The sequence below is a fragment of the Cnephaeus nilssonii genome, assembly GCF_951640355.1.
Source record: "Cnephaeus nilssonii genome assembly, chromosome: 22".
In the NCBI taxonomy this organism is placed as follows: domain Eukaryota; kingdom Metazoa; phylum Chordata; class Mammalia; order Chiroptera; family Vespertilionidae; genus Cnephaeus; species Cnephaeus nilssonii.
The window spans coordinates 5,178,767-5,192,113 of NC_137093.1; the positions used below are offsets into that span (position 1 = coordinate 5,178,767).

General features: G+C 40.3%; 1 protein-coding gene across 7 annotated transcripts in view; it reads left to right on the top strand.

Annotated features, from left to right (window-relative positions):
- CIT (citron rho-interacting serine/threonine kinase) overlaps nt 1-13,347 on the top strand; it is a 164,229-nt gene that overhangs the window by 91,729 nt on the left and 59,153 nt on the right. For all 7 annotated transcript variants that reach the window (XM_079763289.1, XM_079763293.1, XM_079763294.1 and 4 more), the window contains exons 17-20: nt 2,230-2,370; nt 4,226-4,351; nt 7,946-8,041; nt 12,389-12,505. In XM_079763289.1, the coding sequence (XP_079619415.1) occupies nt 2,230-2,370; nt 4,226-4,351; nt 7,946-8,041; nt 12,389-12,505 (480 nt within the window). The remainder of the gene's footprint in view (nt 1-2,229; nt 2,371-4,225; nt 4,352-7,945; nt 8,042-12,388; nt 12,506-13,347) is intronic.

Below are 13,347 nucleotides of genomic sequence, written 5' to 3' on the forward strand. Positions count from 1 at the left end.
AAATGCAGGGGGAGTGAGCTATTACCTGAAAATATGAGTTCTGAATATACTTTTTCTTTTGAGATGTGTCAGCAGTGTTTATTTTTGAAAACCAAGCTGTGTGAGAATCTCAAGAAAAATTTCTAATTATACTGTGACAGAACCCAGGAAGCCGGCTTCTCTCCCTTCGGGGGCCAGACTCCCCATTTTGCACATTTGTAAGGGAAGCATGTGTTGTTCACGACCCAGACTGCTTTCAATTAGAAACTCTGTGGGCAGCATTGCTGTGCACTGGAAGATGGAAGGAGCCGAGGAAGCGTCTTCTTGGGGGGGGGGGGGGGCGGGGGGGAGGGGGGAGTTTGGTTGACAGCATCCGGAAAAGTTAGTGCTAGTTGAACCCTGGAAATACTAACAAAAGGGCCAGAATGAATGTGGTTCTGAGACATGGCTTGTGGATGTTTGTGAATGTGCTTATTGGTTTAGTGTAGCAGAACTCCTTCTTACTTTTTTTAAAAAAATTGTGGTAAAAAAACATAACATTAAATTTACCATCGTGACCATTTTAAGTGTGTAGTTCAGTAGTGTTAAGTACATTCACATGGTTGTACAATGGAGCGCTGGAACTTGTCCATCTTGCAACACTGGAACTCTATACCTGCCAACACGAATCCCCCTTTCCCTGAAAGCCCCCGCCCTTGGGAACCACCTTTTAATTTTGTGTTTCTACTAGTATGGCCTTGACTGCTTCAGGTACTTCTTATGAGCAGAATAATACAGCATTTTCCCCTTTTGTGACTGGCTTATTTCACTTAGCATAATATCCTTGAGTTACAGCGACTTTGTGGCATGTGACAGGATTTCCTTCTCCAGGGCTGCCTAATATCCCATTGTCTGTAGCTTCCACATTTTGTTTATTCATTTCTTCCCTTCTTGCCTATTCTCGAGCCACTAATGAAAGCCTTACTGCCTCTTTTAGCTAGTAGCTTGTGTGAGGAATCCCGTTTTCATCTAGAACTGTGCTCTTTAATAGAAGTGTGATGCAAGCCACGAATATCAGCCACAGATGTAATTTAAAATTTTCTAGTAGGCTTATTAGGAAAAACAAAAAGAAACAAGTAGAATTATTTGAGTAGTATAGTTTATTTAGAATATATCATGTTAGCATCGTCAATATAGAATATATCATGCTAGCATGTCAATATTAAGACATTTATACTATTTCAGTTTTTAAATGTATTGAACTTAAAGAAAGAATGGAGTTCCCGCCCTGGCTAATTTGGCTCAGTGGATAGAGCATTGGCCTGCAGACAGAAGGGTCCCAGGCTTGTTTCCAGTCAAAGGCACATGCCAGGTTGCAGGCTTGATCCCCTGGGGGGGGCGTGCAGAGAGCAGCTGATCAATGATTCTCTCTTATCATTGATGTTTCTGTCTTCCTCTCTCTGAAATCAATAAAAATATATTTTAAAAACAATGTAATTCTCAGTCATACCAGCCACTTTCAGGTGCTCCACGGCCACATGTGGCAAGTGGCTCCCATGTGGACAGTGCTGGTCTCGAAACTGGAGTTTTCTTGCAGTTTCCATTTTTAAATTTTGAGTTTCTACTTTTTTAAATTTTAATTTAAAGCAACTAAGTGTGAGGTTGTTGGTCTCTTAAACTCAGATCTTTACAATGATGCTGTAAGAGCAGAAGTATAATGAAGACCCATATAAAAATTAACTTCAAAATGTGTTATTTAAGGAAACAACACATGGATTGGCGAATTACCATGAACACTATGGTTGTTGTGCCCTTTGAAAAATAGTTGAAATTACCGTTTTTATCTTGTTTGCTTGTAAATGTAGTACAAATTCTCTATAGGAAAATTAGAAAGTGAGATAATTAAATGAGGAGAAAATTAATGCTTCGAGGTAAATACATTATTACCTGGGTAGATAAATCCTTCTAGACGTTTGTGTTTGCATTGACTACATTGCATTGAATCTAAGATGATAATGATTATCAGATATACCATTATCTCACATACCCCAAGATGGAAAAAATGCTGTCAATTTTCATTGTAGGATGAATTCCAAATTCAGCAATGTTAAAAAAAATATGCATGTGCATCTTAGAATTAGACAAATTTCATAGTGAAATGAATGTTTATATGTTTTTTAAAATGGACATCCTACTAGTGTCCCTGATTTTCCCCATTTAGAAAATGGAATAACCGTGGCCATCCATCTCCTGTTCCCTCTTTCCTGGTAGGCTGTAAAAGCCAGCACAGAGGCCACCGAGCTGCTGCAGAATATCCGCCAGGCAAAGGAGCGAGCCGAGCGCGAGCTGGAGAAGCTGCAGAACCGCGAGGATTCTTCCGAAGGCATAAAAAAGAAGCTGGTGGAAGCCGAGGTGAGCAGGGGACTGCCAGCCCCTGGCGAACTGACCCCGGGTCCTGGCGTGGCCACGTGGGAGTGACAGTGACCAGCCTTTGGCTGTGCCAAGGGAGAGGAACGGCAAAGCCACCTCTTATGTCTGACCAAACTGTTTTCCCTTCTGCAAATAATTTTGAAACTTGAGAGGCTTGGAAATGTTTTCCCAAAGGGGAAGAAAGATTTGTCACAGCAGCTTCAAGTAGAAAGATGTTTTGATGAAAGCTTTTCCTTTCTGTTTTCCTCTGACCTGCTCACTCATCCGCGAGGGTTTGTTTATGTTTATATAGGCAGACTGGAACGCCATCCCCGAGTTTTTCTTTTCTTCTCTCTGGACCCTTGTTTTTCCTTGCCTTTCCCCCACAGTGATTATAACATATTGATTTTCAAGGCTTCAGCTATTACCTGTGTGTCGATGACTTCCCAGATCTGTATTTCTGGGTGTCTTCTCTCCCTCAAATTCTTTGTTGTTGTTGTTGTTGAAATCGTTTATATAATTATATAGTAAACACACGAGTGTCTTCTCATTGTCAAAAACTTAAAACAGTGCTGAATATAGAATAAAAAGTGACACTTCCCCTTTTCTCCTGTCTATCTCCCCTAGCTCCTTGGTGGTTGCTCTACAGAATGGATGTGCCACAGTTGATTTAACCATGTCCCTGTTGCTGGACCTTCTGCTTTCCTTACCACTGTGCTGGCGTGACCCTGCTTGCTCATGTCTCTTTGGGGCCATCCTCACCCACTGCTCCCCTGACATCTGGACTGGGTATTAATAGTGCATTAAATCTAGAATGAACTCAGGGTCTTCCCCCACGAACTGAGTTCCCTTCTTAATTTCCTCATGGTGGTCAGGGCGGGTGGCATTATTCATCTAGTCACCCCAGGCTTGAAACCTTGACATTGTATCTGCTTCTCCGTGGACCCGTGGGCCCTGCCATTCAGTGAGCTACTCAGTCCTATACATACAGCCCCCCTGCCCCCCCGTCCACCCCCTGCCTGCCATTTCTGTCGGCCTCCTCACAGACCAGGTCCTCTTCCTCTTAGCTGGGCAGTAGTGATTTTTTTTGCCTTCTGCTTCCGGTCTTTCCTTCCTCCCAGCTAGCTCATATAGTAAGACTCGTGGACTCAGAAGAAGGCTCATCAACAACCCCTACCCCATCCCAAAGCTTTCAGGACTTCCATATATCTTATGCGTAGCCCTGAGCCTGGTACATGACACTCGCAACTATTTGACCCACCTTTTTGAATTTTTCCTTTTCTCCTGCTCTTCCCCATCACGCATCTTAAGATGTAGCTGCTCCAGGCTTCAGCTGGGGCCTAACTTGGCTCTTGACCACCTCCGTGTTTCTGCTAACATGCCTGCCTTTGTCTGAGAGGCCTTCCATCCTCCTCTTCTGCCCTCCCCCTATCCCAGACTGTTCCAGAACTCACGTCTCTGTGACTCTTCCCCTCACCTGTTGGGTAAAAAGTCCCCTTTCCTGCCTCCAGCCTTCCACAGCACTCTGTACCTGTTTGCTTTATGGCTCTTCCCCTCTTAACCTACGTTATGTTTACCTGTGTTTGTCTTACCTTTAGCAAGGGCAGGAGTTATGTCGGCTTCCTCTCTGTATTTTCCGTGATGCCTAGTGTGGTACTTCTGCAGATAGTAGGTGCTTGGTAAATATTTGAATGAATGAATGCACTCCTGTAACCTTCACAACCAAGTACTTGAATTCTAGAGTCTTTATTTTCTTCGCTGCTGGTGCGGGTGCCTGAGACTTCTCTTCCCGCCTCAAGTGCAGGCGTTATGCCCGTAGCGGTTACCCCATTAAAACTCTCTGATTCACGATCTACAGGAACGTCGCCATTCTCTGGAGAACAAGGTAAAGAGGCTAGAGACCATGGAGCGTAGAGAAAACAGACTGAAGGATGACATCCAGACAAAATCCCAACAGATCCAGCAGATGGCTGATAAAATTCTGGTGAGCAGGAACCAAAGTTGAAAAGTTAAAAGATAACAGGGTAGAGGTTGCCGAGGGAAGGGGGTAAAAAGAAGCATTAAGTGCCGTCAGAGGGGAGGTATCACCAAGCAGGTGAACTAAGAGAAGTGATTTCAGTGAACACCGCATCAGAGAACAGTATGAATAATCAAATTGTGGACATTTCAGCACTGGTAACAGATCCGTAAACATTTTTTATTTTTGCTCTGTTTGCTACTGCCTGGCATTTTAAATTATGAATTTGCATACTCTGTTATTTCCCATAGATTTCTCCAGGAGCATTTCCTTCCTATGAGCAGGGTTTTGTATGACCAATTTTAAAAACTGTAGGGCTTTAGACCTTTAAGACCAAAGCCCAGATTCTTGTTTTTGGAGAAGAAAATAATTAGTCATGCAGAATTGTTTTTCTCAGAGTAGTATTTGTCATAGCAATGTTCACCCACTCACTCTCTCTGCCACAGTTGGTTCTTCTTATTATTTTTCAATTTCTTTAGATGTAGCAAGTCATTTTTTTAGCTTTGTAATCATGATTCTGTTTTCAGTTCTGGTGACCAATTTAACTTTAATCAGGAAGGCTCGGGCGTTATTTGCAGATGGGTTCAAGTTTTGCCTGCCAGGGTGGGTCACGGGAACTTTTGAAGGACTCTCCTTGGATCTCAGTCCCAAAGCCAGGAATTTGATGCCACTTAGTGATGACTTGGAGTCTGTTCATAGCTCCTTCCTCCCCCGCCCCAGAAGCGACTCCGGAGTAGTCGGCTGTTTCTCTGCCACAAGGAGGCGAGGTGGTGAGCAGGTCACTTCTCTCTTTTGCTCTCTCTCTCTGCATCACTTCTGGGAAATGAGTCATATATGAACTCAAGATTAGCCAACTTACAGGCCTGTACTTAATATTTTTTAAAGAAACACCCGTTAAAACTTTGCATTTCTATGTTTGTATGTAGTCACGTGTGTAGGGATGCTCTTGAGCAAACAGGTGAAAGAGAAATTGGTTCGATTGTTTTGCTTGGGCACACAGTCTTCATATATACGTCTGTACGCAAAGGCAAATGTGACTGTTATTCTACCCTTTCCGTTCTCTTTTTCCGTCATCAGAGTTTCTCTTGGCAATTGTCAAGTGTGTGAATTTTATCGTGAGTAAAATTAGGCCCCACTGAGATCCCACCACCACTATCCCTTGCTTTGTGCAAATGAAGTGGTTAAGTCTCTTGTGGTCGCAAAGTGTTTCTCTGTTTACCGGTGATGTGTTCATTCATTCATTCAACAAATATTTAATGAGCTTCTACTATGTGCCAGGCACTGTTCTAGGAGCTGGAAATATAGCAGCGAACAACAGTGTTTATGTAACAGGACTGAAAAGTTTGATCCAATACATATAGAAAAGATAATGTTTTAAAAAATGACAACAACAACAAAAAATGCCAAACTGCCAAGAAGTCAGATTTTAGCATATCTGCTTTTCCAAAGGTCATTTGCAATTAATATGTAGGAGAATAGAGCTTCACGTTCTTCGATTATATGTCGTAAACTCCCATTCATATATAGACCAGAAATTTGGTCTTAAAGTTGCCAGTCTCAGGTATCTGAGTTTTTAACCTGTTTTAGATTCAGATTTCCATTCCTGTGCTATCTTATGAGGACTGAAACTAACAAAAGAAGATTATCAAGTTATTTATAATATAAAGAAAAAGTAAGCATATTTCTTTGTTTGAATGTTGCCACCTGCCCAAGTTCCTCTGTGGCTGTGACTTCATTTATCGGAAGGTGCTTTTTGCTCAAGAACCCTGTTCTTATGCTGCGAAGTATGTAGGACATGGGCAGAGGTGGTCTTTAATACTGTTATATAATGATGAAGCTTGCATCAGATCCCAAAATGTCACCTGCTTTAAAATACTTGCTATCTGGTAGGAACTTTCAACACAGATAATTGGGGGTCTCATTGTATAGCAAAGTCTTTTGCTTTAATAAAAGAAGTCATTGCAGAGGATCCTTTAGTACACATCAAGCCCTTAAATTATGATTTTTATTAATTAAAATTCTGTTTATGTTCAACTTTTCAAGATCATATCTGCTAGATTGCAACAGATTTTGTGTACCTGGTCTTAAAATTGAAAACTTCACTGGCCCCCAAAGCAAAGTAAATGCTTGCAGACTTTAGAATTTCAAAAGCTTGATCAGTAACATTTTATGTGCATGTGAATTTGGAAGTATTTTTGAACATAAACTGTATAATTTCTTTCTTCAAAATTCTCATAATTACTTCCCACTTCAAAAAAAAAAGTCATAATAGTGTCAAGAGATGAAAACTTGGAGTAATAACTAATAACTTTTTGTTTGTTTTTTTGTTATCTTAGTTTTGGAGTAATAACTTTTTATATTAGTAATGAACTAATGGGTCATAAGACTTAATGTAGATGCGGATATGATATCTGCATTTTGAGAATGTTTCAGTGAATTGAATGCTGCCTTTCACAAATCAGTTTATAATACATTGGCAAATGAATTGGTATAATTTTCAAATGAATTACAAGTTTGTTTAAAAGCAGAATATTTAATAAAAGAATGCAGAGAACATTAAATTTGAGCTATTGATATTACTCCAAATTCTCTTCTATCTATAACATATATGTGTACATATTTATGTCATTATTATCAGTATGTTTTATGTTCTGCTTTGTTACCATTAGCTTGTGTCACATAAACCAGCGATTTTCAACTGGTGTGCTGCAAGAATTTTTAAAACATGCAATACCTGACTACTTAGTCAGGGGCACTGACCTCTTTTCCTTTAGATTGTCAAATAAAAAAGTGACAACAGCCAACACAACAATAGCTGTCTGATGTGAATGAATCAAAATTACACCTATTTTTTTTTTGTCAGATCGGCAAAAAATATATTTTTTTGGTGTGCCATAACATTTTAGTAATTAGTGTATGTGTGTCATGAGATGGAAAAGGTTGAAAATCGCTGATATGCACATTAGGTCATATGAATGTCTCCATTCTCATATTCTGCATACCAGTCAGTTGAAATAATCATTCAAAACTTGAAGTGTTTCAATTGTAACATGAATTATCCTTCTCAGCTAGGGTTCTTGAGCAAGCGCTTTGTTAATGAGAAAAAAAATACAAAATATTTTTTATCATAATAAATTAACTTTAAATTTAAAATAAATTAAAATTACTTTTCTCATTTAAGGCTGTCATAGCAGTGAAAATGGCCTGAAGCTCAAGATAGTGGTCAGGGGCTTTGCGCTGTACTAAACGTTCAAGTGTTGCCTTGTTACTCTTATTTCTCTATGCAGATATGAAGAGCTGCCTTTGTTTGACCTGTCACACTGACAGATTTCTGATCCTGCCCACCTGCTGTGTGTGTATATGTGTGTATACTTGGACTTGGGAAGCCCAGGGCCAAGGCTTGGTGGTGATTTCCTTCCCAAGAGCCTTAGGGCTAGTGATGAAGGAACAGATGCCTGTTGCCTGTGATACCTGTGCCACAGTCATGCTCCCTGTGAATAGCTAACACACTGGCTATGGCCTGCCCTTTGCACACCTGACTGTCTGTTCTTTTGTGTCCAGGAGCTGGAGGAGAAGCACCGGGAGGCCCAGATCTCAGCCCAGCACCTGGAGGTCCACCTGAAACAGAAAGAGCAGCACTATGAGGAAAAAATTAAAGTAAAGACACCTTCTGATCTTCCCTGGCCTTCATCCTAGGGCACCGCATAGCTTTTCTTGCTTCCTGGGCACTTTGGGCCAGTTCTTGCTTGACCAAAGGACTGCCTGGGAGAAACACTGTCTTCAGGCCACTGTGGAAGGCTTTGGTATATTGTCCATGTAGGGGCATGGATATTAGAGCTTCAAAAATTTATTTAAAAATGTAGTCATTTTGTATGTCAATTTTATTTTTAAAGTATTTTTGACCCACTCTCATTCAGTCCATGATAATTTTGATGTAGATAGATTTACCACATTCCTTGTTTTTAGTGCCTTCCTGCATCTCAGACCTGAAAACCTTTTTTGGTTTGTTTGTTTAAAGCATATCCTCAAAAACAAGTTTTTTAATTTTTCAATTACAATTGACATTCAATATTATATTAGTTTTAGGTGTAAGCATGGTGGTTAGACATATAATTTATGAAGTGATCCCTCCAATAAGTCTAAAGTATATCCTTGAGGATATTCTTTGGTGAAGTTCTGCTGGTGACAAGCTCTCTGTTCTGTTTGTCTGAAAATGTCTTTATTTCAGTCTCATTCTTGAAAGATATTTTGCTTGGGTATAAATACTAGGTTGGCAGTTATCATTCCATTGACTTTTGGGTTTTATCACTGTTATTGAGAAGTCAATCTAACTGTTGCTGTCTTTGAAAGTAATTGATTGCTTTCCCCTTTTGACTTTAAAAATTTTGCTTTGTCTTTAATTTTCTGAAGTTTTACTGCGATGTGTCTAGGTGCAGATTTATTTTTATGTATCCTGCTTGAAATATACTGAGCTTTGAATATATTAGTATTTTTAATATTTCCAGAAAATTGTCTATCATTATATCTCAAATATTATCTCTTCCCCATTCTCTTTTTCCTTTTCCTTTGAGGATTTGATTAGGCATGTGTTAAATAACCTCCAGTCTACCCTTTGTTTATATTTTCCATTTCTTTATCTGTTAGTGCTACATTCTGGGCAAGGTCTGACAGATTTTCCATTTTACTAGTTCTTACCTGTATAATCTGCTGTTAAACCTACCCATTGAGTTTAAAATTTCAGTTACTGTATTTTTTTGTTTGTTTCTAGACATTCTATTTAGTTATTTCCCAAGTTTCCTAGATTTTTTAAAGACAATAATTTTCCTATTTCATGCATTCATTTCTAAGCTTGTCTTTTATTTTTTTAAATGCATTAAGCATATTTGTTTTATGATCTGTGTCTGATAATTCCAATATCTGAAGTATCTGAAGGTCTTTTTCTGCTTTGTTGTTTCTCTTGGTTCTTTTTCATAGTGCCTGTCTCCTTGTGTGCTTGGTGAGCTGCTCATTTTCTTTAGGAAATCATTAGTTGGAATTCTATGAGACCTTGAATGAAAATGTGTGCTCACCTTCTGGGGTGGTCATGGGTTTTGACTTGTCTGCCTTCTTAACCTTTGAAACTCTTAACAATGAAAGTCTGGTTTGGTTTAGCAAATGCCTCAAGTTAAAAAGTGCTTTGTACCGATTTTACCTTTCTGGGTTTCTGCTTTCACTTTTACATGCTTTTGGGAAAATGTTTTCTATATTTCATTTAGCATTTAAAGTCATTCTCTGTAGAAAAAGTAGCCTAAATAATCTTTCCCACCATATAAAATGATACATTCAATTATTATTTTAATTATTAAAATTATTATTTTAATTCAATTGTTATTAATAAATTCGGTGTTCAGAAATGGATGTCAGCCTATCTCTATTTCCTTTTAAAATGGCATCACAATTTTTTTATGATTTTTTGGACCTAGCCTTCAATTCTTAGGTTCTAGAACAGTGGTTGGCAAACTCTGGCTCGCGAGCCACATGCGGCTCTTTGGCCCCTTGAATGTGGCTCTTCCACAAAATACCACGGCCTGGGCGAGTCTATTTTGAAGTGGCATTAGAAGAAGTTTAAGTTTAAAAAATTTGGCTCTCAAAAGAAATTTCAATCGTTGTACTGTTGATATTTGGCTCTGTTGACTAATGAGTTTGCCGACCACTGTTCTAGAGAATCAGACATTGGTCATTATATCTCAAATATTGTTTCTTTCCAAATCAGACAGTGAAGAAGACTTTTAATTTTTGTGGTGATGCTGTTATTGATTTGGTTGGTATTCTCAAAGAGGTGACTGGTCCTTTTTTGGAGAATCAAACATGCATGTGCTCACACAGCATTATCACTATCACCACCTCGACACCTTCTTTCTTTTACCCTTGGTGTTACTTTTGGTTATTTTTTATTAAAAGAAATATAGGAAAACAACCCAGAAGTGACTTCTAAGTGTTTTAACGTGAACTTCTACTTTAGTGTATTTTAAACTTTATATACCCATCGTTTTAGTTTGAATTCTGGCATCCAGACTTTTATGTATACAGGAGTCCATTGGCACCTTTGCATGATGGAAATAACCCTTTGTAAAATTCATCCTGAGATTTGAGTGATTACATTGACTTTCCTGTCAAAAAGCCATGTTCTGTCTTGACTGAGACTTGTTCCTTCTGGTTCACCCTGACCTCTTGCTGGGTTCCATCACTGCCAACATTGGGGTCTTTTTTTGAGCAGAAGCACCCCGAAAATGTGCTTTATTGCTTTAGCACCTCATAAAAAAAGAGCATACCTGGCCGAGACCGGTTTGGCTCAGTGGATAGAGCGTCGGTCTGCGGACTGAAGGGTCCCAGGTTCGATTCCAGTCAAGGGCATGTGCATTGGTTGCGGGCACATCCCCGGTGGGGGTTGTGCAGGAGGCAGCTGGTCGATGTTTCTCTCTCATCGATGTTTCTAGCTCTCTATCCCTCTCCCTTCCTCTCTGTGAAAAATCAATAAAATATATTAAAAAAAAAAAAAGAGCATACCTGGTCTAGATATTATGTGGTCTCTGCTGCCTTCTAGATGGAAAGAACTTTGTTTAGGGAATGTTAGGGAAAGATCTGTTTTCTTCTGTCTCCCTCCTGGAATCTTATGAAACCTTTTCTTTTTAGCCTATTCTGCTTTGTATTTCCTGATCCCACCTCTGTAAGGCCATTTTAGTTATAATTATGATCATACCCTGGATTCTGTCCTTTTCTTGTTCATAATTTTAGAATCATGCCCTGACATCCAAGAGAATGGGCCACTTATCCTATTGAGCTTCTTCCCTCTTCCCATGACCCTGTTCTCCACCTTTTGTTCCTCTCCACCAACTCTCATTCTATTTTTTCCATCAGTCACCTCTAGTTTAAAGCCCTCTTTGAAATCTTTCTTTCCTTTCTTTATCATCTGGGTTCCCTCCCTGCTGACTGGTTCTTTTTAGAGATGATGTCCCCATGCTCTATGAAGGTCCCCTCACAATAGGCATTGTGGGAAAGGCAGATTTCAATCCATCTGTGACCCCAATTCTTTCCGCTTTCTTTCCAGCATCAGATGCAGTTGGTGTCATTCAGAAAAACAGAGTGGATTCTCTCAGATGAGAAACACAGGGTTGTGGTCAAAGGCTTGGGCAAGTTATGATGTTGTCTTTCTTTTTCCCTCCCTGTTTCTCTTGTTGTTTTGGCGACCCGTAGGGCTTGCGGAACATTAGATCAAGCTGGCGGATGGTGACACCATTACTGTTTTATTTTTCCTCCCGGGAACAGTAGGTGCTTAGAGTGGCATTCTCAGCACTGAGAACACACGGGTTCTCTCCCCCTGGGAAAGGTTTCTCTTTCCAGTGACTTTTTGTGCAGCTGGATCAGAGGAAAGAGACATTCGGTTTTTCTTTCTTCTTTGTTGACTCTCCACCTACGTTACTGGTGGGCAAATCCTCTTGCCCCTGCCTGTTTCTGACCATCAGCCTTGGTCACACAGACTTCCTCGGTCTCCAGCTTTCTGTCTCTTCATACAGGAGCACAGAGATATCTAGATTCATTTTGTGCAAATTAAGAACAAGCAATATTCTGAAAACTACTGGTGCATTGGCTACGATAAAATTGTCCTCAGGTAATATATTCAAATTATAAGATCTGTAGAGAGATCTTATTTTCTCTTTCATTTTGAAGTTCACCTCCATTTTGGATCTACCTCTTGGGTCTTTTTGGCTGCTGATTTTAAAATAAGTTCTTAGTTCAAGTCAATGGGTTACTTGCCATTTCATGGTAAGACTTTTTAACCTCATTTCAGCTAAGAAACAGACTCCCAATCCCTCTCTTTGTCCCAGAATTTGGAGGGCTTGTCCTCTCCAAATGCTTTTCCCCTCCTACCTCCTTTTCCCATTTTTCTCAACTGCCCTTGTTTAGCCTTCCCTGCTCAGTGTTGCTGCTCAGGAAACTAACTTCCTTTGTTTCTGTTTCTCATAGGTGTTGGACAATCAGATAAAGAAAGACCTGGCTGATAAGGAGAGCCTGGAGAATATGATGCAGAGACATGAGGAGGAGGCCCATGAGAAAGGCAAAATTCTCAGTGAGCAGAAGGCGGTAGGTATAAGAAATCGCAAAGCCAGTGTTCAAAGGAGGGTTTGTGAACCATGCCAGGAACCACACACCTGAGATGACTCCATTGCAGCTGATGAATTATTCTTTCTGTTTTACCTTGTGGAATTTGTTGCTAACAGGTGGTTCTCTCTGTAACTTGCCTCTTAAAAGCTTTGGAGGTGGAAGCTCAGGATGGTCAATTTCGCCTTTTCACTCTTCTGTAAGAGCTAATCTGTCATCAGCTAGAACATTGTCCTTCAAAACGCCCCCCTGACGAAATATCCAATGGCCCTTGGTCTCCCTCATGCTTCCTCTCTTTTGTCCATCTCTCCTTTCTAATCCATATAAACAGGCATTTCAGAAGGTTGCTGCTCCTAGGCTCACCGGCAGTGGGTGTTATCTCAGATTCTACTGCCCTAGTTACTTCTGTAGTTGGCCTTCACACCCCAGACTCTAAAGGAGGGTCCTGAGAGGTGGTGTTTTTAACCATGACCTTTGCTGGTTTTCCTGATTCCTTAAGTTGGGGAAACCTTCAAGAATGTCGGACAGCAGGGGCTGGGTGATAAGGTATCACTTAGGAAAGGACAGCTTCATGGGTGATGAGAAGTATGAACTTGTAGGTTCAAGTTAGAGGCTCTTGCAGGCTCAGGTGACATGCAGGTGCCATGGAGATTGAACGAGGCCTGCTTCCTTGCAGAATGTCAGGTTCCTGAATAGGGCCTCTTGCCTGTTTTTAATGCAAGCCGCTTAGCTAGTGTGGGACATGTAGTCACTGTTTAGGTAAAACAACTGAGTGCCATCATTTGAGCAATAAGATCTGTGACCCTAAGGGTACAGCCTGGTTG